The sequence below is a fragment of the Hypanus sabinus genome, chromosome 14 (genome assembly GCF_030144855.1).
Source record: "Hypanus sabinus isolate sHypSab1 chromosome 14, sHypSab1.hap1, whole genome shotgun sequence".
Lineage (NCBI taxonomy): Eukaryota > Metazoa > Chordata > Chondrichthyes > Myliobatiformes > Dasyatidae > Hypanus > Hypanus sabinus.
In genome coordinates, this window is record NC_082719.1 from 5,494,981 (window position 1) to 5,505,510 (window position 10,530).

The window sequence follows — 10,530 nt, forward strand, 5'->3', positions numbered from 1 at the left end:
ATAGAAATATCATATCTAGAAATTTTAATAGTTATGTTTTGGGCCCTAGTGTAACCCTTTGCATATTCTCTGGGGAACAGGTGCTTGTCAAAATGAGATCACCACTAGTAAGTGTAGTATGATAACTGTGATTCAATATGATGGAAAATGGAACTCATAATCCATTAGCTATTAACCTGTTGTAATATTTAATCTACCCTGGAATACAATAAATATCAATGTAAACTCTGGTCATACTCAAAGTATTTCATGATACAATGCAACATAATTTACTGAGGTAAAAAGTTGTACTTTTTATTGGTTAATGTGGGTTATATTACCCTTTTGATGATTGTGGCAGGTTGAGTGGAGTAATCAATTGATGGTATTTCAGAATGATTTACATTTCAGAAAAACAATTGAGTACAAATTACGGACATGAGGAGGATACTCTGCCCTTTGAGTCTGCTTTATCTCTCAATTAGATTATTGTTGATCTGATTGTAACCTAAACTGTGTATTCCCTTCTACTTGCAGTAACTTCTTAAAACCCCCCTCCCCATTTGTCAAGAACCTTAAAAATATTTAAAGAACTTATTTCCATGTCCATCTTAATAAAACTTTCAAAGTCTCATAAAACCTTCTCAAAGAAAATCACAATTGTCACTATCTTAAGTGGAAAACCTACATTCTTCCACACATGGAAATATCTACTCCACTTCTCTCCCAGTGACTTGATTTAATCAAGTCACTTCTCATTCTTTAACAGGTACAAGCCTAGCCTGCTCAACCTTTCATGTTATGGCAGCCCATCCATTCCAGGAATCAGTCTAGTAATTTTTTTCTGCTCTGCTTCCAACACATTTATATCCTCAAATGAGGAGATCATTACTGAACCTGATACTCCAGATGTGGCCCCACTAGCGGCCTACATAACTGAAGCATAACCTATCTACTTTTGTGTTCAATTTCCTTAGCAAAAGATAATGGAAATTTAATCATCCGATTATAAATCTCAAAGAAAATGAATGAAATGTGGAAGATGGAACCAATAGTTTATTCATATTTAGTATGCTCTGAGCTCCTCAGATCAAAACACAATAAAATGTTGTGGAAAGGAATGGCCTCACTGAAATGAGCAAAGTCAAAGTGTTCCTGTTGCATTCGGCAATTGAAGGGTGAATCTGTAAGTAATTGCTCAGATTCCTTCTCAGGTCAGTGGTTAAGGACCAGGTGCATTGTCCACTGGAGCTATTGACTTCCTGTCTTTCCTTTCGTGAGGGTACAGTGCAAGAAGGCAGAGCACCGGGCTCGTAGATAGGGAGCATCATTAATTGCACACATATGGTCTTGCATGCCTCAATACAGCACATCGGGAGCATAGGGTGAGGAGGTAAATTTGCATCTGGTATGTAGCAATTACAGACGTTTGCTGGTGCTTTGGCAGTTACCATGATGACCTCACCCAGCCAGTGTTCAGTTTTGTACAGATTCTCGGGTTAGAGGTACACTGTTCTTCATTGCTTCAATTAAGATACTGAATTTCCTCTTGCTGGCCTATGTGTGTGACGCGAGATCCCTGGCATACATGTGCTCAATTACTTCTGCCTGCTATAGCCAAGCTTTCTGACATGATGCTTTTTCAGGCAACAATTATTACCTGCTGGTCATCTCCTGTGCAGTTCTTTCACAGGTTTTTAAGCTAAGTTAATGTGCCAGCCGGTATCCATAACCATTTCGCTGCATTACCCATCGCTGAAAGAAATAGAAATCTGACAAAAGCAATACCTATATGTGTTATTGATGTCCTTAGCATTTCTCTAATGCACACCACAACATTTCACATGCAAGACTGCAAAGCACTGACCATGGCATAACTGGAGTGGGAGTTGCACTGAACCTTCTTCTTGCAACCCAGCCAAAGTGAGCAGGCATTCAACAATGTCAAGAGCAGCTCTATATTAAAATCTTCCATTATATTATATCAAGCTACGGTAGTGCTCAATTATAATATTGTTAGAATGTCAGTTATTATGATACATTTGCTGTTTGGCCAGAATATAGTAACAGTTTATAAATGCTATTCTCAGTTGAGAGGTTTCAGGGTATTGCCACCAGCCAGTAAGAGCATGCATGCATTGCTACAGGGACTAGGGCAAAAGGCGAATGCACACACTCATTTATACATGAATTTTGTTTCCTTTTCTATCAGTTACTTGCCTCCCTACCACTGTCCAGAAAATATTCAAATTTTGCACCCTTGTCGTCTCCCGAACTCATTGTCAAAGAAGTTGAGCAAAAATCACAGCAAGAGGTGAGAGTCTGCAGTGCGTTGCTAAGTATAGAAATGGAGGCAGATTTAATTGTGATATTCAAAGAGAAGCTGGATAGGTACCTGAAAAGAGAGAATTTGCAGGACTGAAAGGAGAGGGTAGGGGAGTGAAGCTGGCTTCTTTCCATGCTGCGATACTCTGATCTGTTTCTACCTTGCCCTGCCTGCCAGTGTTGGTTGTTTAGGTGTACACAGCCTTGCAGTATTCCCTTTAGCTCGCTCTTCTGCATCTTTTTCGTAACCAATTTACTGGCACACCTCCTCCTGGTGTTCTGAATTAACAAAAACAGCATCAGTGATTTCCATTGGCTAGTACTTTCCTTTGCTATTTTGGGAGCTGACTGCCCTGATTACCCTCAGTAAACATTTGTCCGATACTTTATCTAGCACGTGCTGAATTGAATGCTAAGGGAGCCACATTTACTGTCAATTATAGGTAGAAAAACTCATTCAATGTGATCGATGACCAAAAGATCAAGACTGGCTGTCTCAGGATTGTTCAAAAGTTCTTTGAACTTTCTGGGGATACTAATGTCCAGAAAGTTTACTTAACATTGCTAATTATTTTTTAATGTTTATGTTTTCAATGAACAAAGAAAGTTGGGATAGCTGGACAGTCCATTTTACACACTTGGCCAGGTAGATGCAAGTTTCTTCCTAGGCTGATGTTATTTGTCTAAGTGAGGGAAAAAAATGATGTGTTTACAAATATTGAGAGATATCCAATCTAAGAGGGAAAATGCTATTATATAAATGTTTTGCAAGGTCGAAGGCATGGGAATAGTCAATAGCAATTGATGAATTCACCTTAATTTGTTGATTTTGAATTCCAAAGCTGGATTTCCTCATGTAGCCTGAACTCTGATCCCTCTTTGTCAAGAAATTTTGCCTGTGGCTCCACAACCAGATTTTTTTTCTCTGACAATTGATATTCTGTTTTCTCCAGGTACTCCTGTGGGAAAATCCCTCTTGGTGTAGCATGTAGCTGGACCATAATGTTCATAATAAATATCAAAGAAATCATTGCTGAGGTACAGTTTTCAGCTGTTGTGTTCTAGCTAGTAGCTTGTTTAGTTGTTCAGCTAAGAGCTCCTTTATAATTAATATAAAACCTGGTATATAGCCATGAAACTTAGGTGGTCATTTAATTTCATCCTATTGAAAGGATTAGTATTCTGCTAGGTGTAATAATAAGCATTACGAGTTGCTGAGGCATTTACATGACAATTCATAGGTAAATAAACCCCTAAATTATTGGTATTAAGGATCATTAGTTTATTTCATTCCTCTGCCTTACTTATTCAACAAAAAGTGGGATATAACAGTCACGAAAGTAATGAATGGTGACTCTAAGACCTGAAATGTGACTTTATACTTGAGGATCTGGGTGAGGAGTGAAATGCCAAAGCCTTCGGTAGATATTAATCCTTCAGTTTCTATATTTAATACTAAATGTTTCAAGATGTTTGATACATAACATCTGTGAAGATACTGCATTTCCTAAGAAAATAAATTGGTGTCTTTATTCATTATACTATGCGTTGGGCTCTGTGATTCACACTATGATGTGCCTCTGGTTTCTGATTTCTCTTTTTTGTTGCAAGGTTCTGCAGTTTTATTTAGGGTGAATTGGCACTGCAGCCTGCAATCAACAAATGGCATGGTGCTGGCTTCAACCAAACTGAGCTGAGCTGAATATTCCTGGACAATTTACAATGGCTTGTTGTTTGGTGTTTTATGTGCCGAGTTTTTCGCTTGTCTTTTTGTGCTGTTCACACAATTTAATTTTGCGCATTGGGGGTTTGATACTTTTCTCTGACCAGAGTCCATGGTTTTCTGAGCTTCCTGGCTGTCTGTGGGAGGATGAATCTCAGGGTTGTATACTGCATACACACTTTGATAATAAATGTACTTTGAATCTTGCTATCATTGGAACTATTGAGTAAAAAAGGATCTTGTGCTTTCCTGGCGTATATGAAGAATAAAACCTCGGACTTCCAGCCGGGTACAGGTATCAATTATTACCCACATTTCGATGACAAGCTCTGCCAAAGTTTGTCATCAAAACATCGGTAATAATTGATGCCAGTACCCAGCTGGAAGCCCGAGAAGAGTTCATTTGTTACTGTTGAGTACATTCTCCATTAGGTAGATCTGTATCTCCATCACATGGCCAGTAAAGGTCCATCATTAAAATTGCCCAATCTACTCTAAAAGTAGGGAAGAACATTTACCTCCCATGTGTATCTTACATAGAAGAAAAGTCTGTCTAATTTCAATACTCATTTAGCTTATTGAAATTGTGTTTTTTAAGCTGTTCCAATCAACTGGCATGTTAAAAATTATTGTCTGCAGTAAGGTTTTTGAGAGATCAAAAATTATGTTCTTCATTAGCAACAGTTATAAAATTGTGCAGTTATAAGTCTGTATATACTCATCTTTCAAAGTCATCAGCAAACTGTATATATCAGATTTATTTTGCATTGAGTTTGAATTGTTTTTCTACTTCTTTCAATAGAAAATAAAAATTTTCAGAGGAATGGGTGGACGAGGCAAGTTTACATTTCAGTTAACGGATAGGATAAATTCAGCTGCTAACCCAGAACGTTTTCCTCTAAACAGACTTGTGTTTATGGCAAATTTATACAAGACTAACTGTATACCTTCTCAAAAATGTTCAAGAATTCAGATACAAAACAATCGACACACGCAAAATGCTGGAGGTACTCAGCAGGCCAGGCACCATGTATGGAAAAGAGTAAACAGTCGACACTTTGGGGTGAGACCCTTCATCAGGGCTGGAAAAAAAAGAGATGAAAAGTCAGTGTAAGAAGGTCGGAGAGGGGAGGAAGAAGTACGAGATGATAAGTGAAACCACTAGAGAGGGAAGGGTGAAGTAAAGAGCTGGGAAGTTGAATAAAAATTAATTTTACTTAATAATGTATTTTAAATAACAAATTATGGTTTCCCTATTGAATTTTTATTAGATATAGTACTGATCAGATGGTAATAAAAATTCTGTAGCCATGCCACATATTGCAGTAATGGCCCTGCATTGCGCTCAGTTCCTGAAACATGGTCCCATTATATGTGGGACAAATGATCATCAATATCTACTCCAGCTCCAGTGTTTTCCAGCTCCTGGGTAAGAGCAGAGCTAAAGACCATTAATAGAAGAGGATCATGAAGAAATCCAATAGAAATTTAGAAGGAAGTTTTTGCCCATGCAGTAGTGAAAATATAGAATTTGTAATCCCAAGAAGTGGGTGAGGTGAATATTAAAAATGTATTTAAGGAGAGGCAGGCTAAGCATTTGAGGAAGTAGTGGGTTATGCTAATAAATGAGAGAGGAAGTTTGGAAAATACATAAATGACCTGACTGTAGGCTGTGTAATCTTCACGTTTCTTCCTGTGCACTTTTAGTCTTCCTAATTATTTTTTGTAGCACAATTTTATCGTCGTATGCGTACCTCCATGAAAACCTAAATTGAGACTTGGCTGTGCAAGTCCTAAGCCAGTGCTAACTCTTTTAGCCAAGTCTGGACTGAATTTAAAGTCGGGTCTCAGAGTTGAAGAGGAGTGTGCTGTAATATTCATCCTTTAGAGCTGTCTTCTCTGGAATGATGTATACGTTTTGTGCAATTCTGTTCACTTACATTGCACAAAATATGATGCCAACTGTATTACTCATCAAAAGCATCAGAATAATTTGTGGAGATTCTAATTCCATGTAATGACAACACTATAAAGTATTAGTTAATGAGATAAATTTATATTGTTCAGGATCCCGAGTGTGACTGAATTAGTCAGTGCAATTATGGTAATATTTAAAAGCATTTATGAGGAAATATGCATATCTAAAAGATTGTAACAACTGTCATCCCATAAGTGTACTAATTACTGTAAAATTATCATAACTTGTATCTCAGGTTATTTACTTTACTTTTCTTTCAATTTCCAGGGTCGCTGTATCAATTTCAGCCGCGTCCAGAATCAGTAAGCAAAATGAAGCTAGAGGTGCTTGATTTTCTCTTCTGCCTATCAAGGAATGACGGAACATTTTCTGCTTTCAACGGACATCAGTGGCCTTCCATTAAAAAGACAGCAACTTTGCAGTGCATGTTGTTAATTCTTGTGACAGAACTGCATTAAGACCCATGTGTCAAGATATTTGCAAAGAAAACTTAACAGCTGAGTTAGTTCTCTGATCACTAGTCCTTGGTAATGCCAGTGAAACAGAATCACCACATGTGCACTCTTCCCATTCCCCACTAAAATCCATTGATTCTTGGCAGTTGAAGTCACTTTGACATTTTTTTCCACTCTGAATATATTTTGACTGTAATGTGCTGTTTCGGATAATCAAATTTTATAGACAGAGTGTATTGTCAAAATAGAACCTATTAGCCACAGGCAGAGCAGCAATCTCACCAGACCTACCCGGTGCATAGGTTCATTGCCTTTCGGCGATGTCACATCAGAAGATCTTTCCAACTTCACCACTTTACAATGCCTTACGGGAGCCGTCTGACTGAAAATCTTGTCATTTTCCACTGAAAAGCGCACACGCATGACAAATTGTAGACAGGGTGCCTCAAGGTATGGGAATCAGCTAGACTTTGCCCTTTAGTTTTTGAAGACACCTTTCTTTCATTATGTACTGAGAAAAAAAATTAATAGATCTTCTGCAGAAATTGAGACATTGGTGCTCTGAGGCTTGATATAGTGTCCGGTGCTTTGCAGTTGCTCTAATCCTGTGTTCAGTAGGGCATAACCCATCACCATCTTAAAGTATACTCATTGATCTGTTTATTTCGATTAAATAAATAAATAAGAGAAAATAGAGCAATCCTTTTACAAACTAAGGTTGCATAAACTGGTATTCCCTCGTTTTTCAAATCTCCAAGGACTTTGCAGTGTCACAAGCCAGCAACTCTCTTTGCATGAGAATTTCAAAGTTTAATTAATATAATTAAAGGCAACAGCAAGCAGCAGCCTGTGAAGATTTTCCTCATATTTTTTTTTAATGCTTTTTGACATTGAATGACCTATTGCTATTTAAGCTTTGCTTGGATTTTTCAAATGTACTTTGCATTGGTTAGGTATGAGAGAGGGAAAAGTACCCTCAATGGTAACCAAACAATCAAGTTATGTTTTCCTTCTGCAGCCCCCTTCCTAAATGTTGAGGAAAAATACATTTAATAATATTTTTCCCTCAACCACTTTGTCAAGAAAACAATCCCAAATGATGTCAGTATGAGCAGAAACACTGTGGGGGAGAAGAAAGCAGCAGCTGAGAAAAGCTCGAATGATGCAGTCACTTTCGATACTGTACATGAAATGTAAAATGGATATTCGAGTCGAAACCTGACAAAGCGCGCCTGCTTTGACGTGAACTGGTATAGACAATGACCAGTGGCTGGGTCAGTGGGATGTCTCTCTGCAAGCAGGGAAGCTTATCAAGTGACACTAAAAATAAGTTCAACAACCATCACATTTGAGAGAACAGGCGAACATTTCACATTTGGTGGGCGAGCAAGTGCGCGAGATGGGAAGAGCAATAGTGAATAGTCCTGGTCTAATTATGCTTTTGAGCTGCTCATCAAAATCACATGGGACATGAGTATTTCCTTTGGTTTACGTGCAAAATGTGTGATGTTGCCAAAAGCAGCTCTTGCTTAATCTATTGCACATTATTATTTACAGTAATGGCAAAATTTTAAGTACAGCCTTTTGGTATATTGCAAAATAAATTTAACTAGAATTTTTAAATTTGCCTGATTTTTATAAGAAATTTTTTTAAAAGAGATGATTTTCAAAATCTGTTGCGCTGGATTCACTATCTGTATTTTTAATTGTGGAATTACACTATTTTCCAAAGTCCCCCCCATACAACGAGAATTGTCTCCATTTAGCCAAAGCTTTGTGCACACTTGTGTTTACACCAGTTTAGTATGAAATGAACCAGTTTATTGTTGTACAGATCTGTATTATCATTAGAAATGTATTTTTAGAAGTTGCTTCAAAAATTCAAGTGTTAATTTCTTTAATATATATGTCAGTAAACTTAAAGCAAAAGAGTCTCCACTGACGCCTGTTTGCTTGCCACATTGCTGGATACAATATAGTGCATTGTGCAAACTCTGAAACTGAGCAATTATAAAGATTAGATTTAAATCATTGTGAACAAGATCTGTGCCTTGTTATCATCCTTTATTATGTCCATATATCATGTGGTCAAAATTACTTAAATACAATTCCAAATCATTTGTACATATATACAGAATGGTACTGCATAATGCCAAATCAGGAAACTACTAGAGTTAAGTAGGTTCATTATAAATCCACTGTACATTATTCTACAAAATGTAATTTAGATTATTAAACATCCCTTCAAAGATATTGAGGAGTAATTTATTTATTTAAGTTCTTTTGCAGCAGTACCAAAATTTAATTTATAGTATTGTTCTGTGACAATTTAAGGTGATACCCCATCATAGCAAACTGATCAAAATGTATAGATGCTCAAACCATACTAAAAAGAAAATGTAAAGCTGATTAACAATTGGGAAATACAAAAGTGAAATATTCACATGTTGTTAGGTTTTATATATTTGTTATAAATCTATGAATTACAAAATACATGTTTGTCCAATTTCCCAAGCTTAATTTGGAGTGTTTAGGAATATATTCAACAGATACTGATATATCAGTAATTTCTGACTGTTTTTTTTGCTTTTAGACTAAATGTTCAAATCATTTGCATACAAGAGAAATCTATAATAATAAAAATGAATGTGATCACGGAGATTTTGTTTATGATTTATAACTTGGGTTCTCTGAGCTTTTTTCAGTATGGTCAAAATTTTGTTTGTAGGTTTATTTTCAAATTGACTTGTGTGTGCTTACTTTTGGATGTAGTTTATCTACCACTAGTTAAGGTAAACCAGGACACAAAGAAAAGTTCTAAATTCATTTACAAAGATATTAGTGACTGTGGTTTTATTATTAAGAATATCACCTTAACAGAAATACCAAGCTCTTTCTGGCTCAAACACTCTTCTAAAACACTGTAAATAAAATATAAACATCCATTCCTTCAGTTACCAGCAAAAATTGTTTTGCACCTCAAATTGGTGTGGTCTGTTTTACTTAACAACTTCATGTACTGAAGAATTGTACATTTTGCTCATTTTTTTTTTACAATACATTGCTTAAAGAAAGCTTCTGTTATAATTACAGGATGCTTTGAATTCAGAATGATTTATCTTCTTAATTCATAAAAATACACTCAGTAATCAGCCTGGGATGTTACCAAAATTGCAAATAGGTCATTCATGCTACCATAATACAAATTTGAATTCTAGGTTTTGGTGTTAGTACTCTACAATGAGGGTTTGCAGTTAGTACTGGTAGAGCATCGGAGAAGGAGATGGTGGAGATATAATCAAATAACTAAAATTTAAAGATCATTCATTTTTTTAAAGTCCTCAATTTGTTATTTTATAGTCATTTTAAGGAAATAGTTATTAATATTACCTTGTTAGTGAGAGAGAGAGAGGGAGAGAGAAGACTTGTTGAATTGTTGGGTGAACAATAGTTTTTGTTGGCCTGCAGATCATAGTCTCTCTTTGGGGACTTTGCTGTTACTTGCTTGGTGGGTGGCGGGTGCTGATGCTTCCTGCTGGAATAAGTAGGGGGAGGGTTGACACTTTTGTGTCACTGCTCGTGCATGGGGGGGGAGTCTTGGGGTTCTTATGTCTTTTTTCTATCAATCACTCTTTGGGGTTTTTTCTTCTGTTTTTGTGGATGTCTGCAGAGAGTAAGAATTTCAGGTTGTACATTGTAATCATTCTCTGATATTAAATGGAACCATTGATATTTAGCAAAGAGATAAAATGCTCATGGACCTTTGTTTATCAAATATTGTTGACTATAACTATTGATACGAGTGATGTGATATAAATCATTTTATATCAAATATCATACATTCATTCTTTTAATACCAATGTCATATATTTTTGAGCAGGTTAACACCAACCTTCAAAAGCAACAGTATTGTAGAAAAGTATTTCAGTGTTCATTACCAACACAGCAGAATGCAATTTCAGACTACAAAGAAAAGATCTGAATAAAAATTGAGTTTGTACCAGTAATAGCAGTAGCTTTTGCTTTAGTAGTAGCAGCATTTTCTCCAACGAAATTAAAACAATCTATCC

General features: G+C 36.4%; 1 protein-coding gene across 1 annotated transcript in view; it reads left to right on the plus strand.

Annotated features, from left to right (window-relative positions):
- Positions 1-9,119, plus strand: part of antxr2a (ANTXR cell adhesion molecule 2a) — a 221,851-nt gene extending 212,732 nt beyond the window's left edge. Inside the window, 1 exon segment of the mRNA XM_059988717.1 lies at positions 6,273-9,119. Within this exon segment, the coding sequence (XP_059844700.1) occupies positions 6,273-6,311 (39 nt within the window). The 3' untranslated portion in view covers positions 6,312-9,119.
- The last annotated feature ends 1,411 nt before the right edge of the window (positions 9,120-10,530 follow it).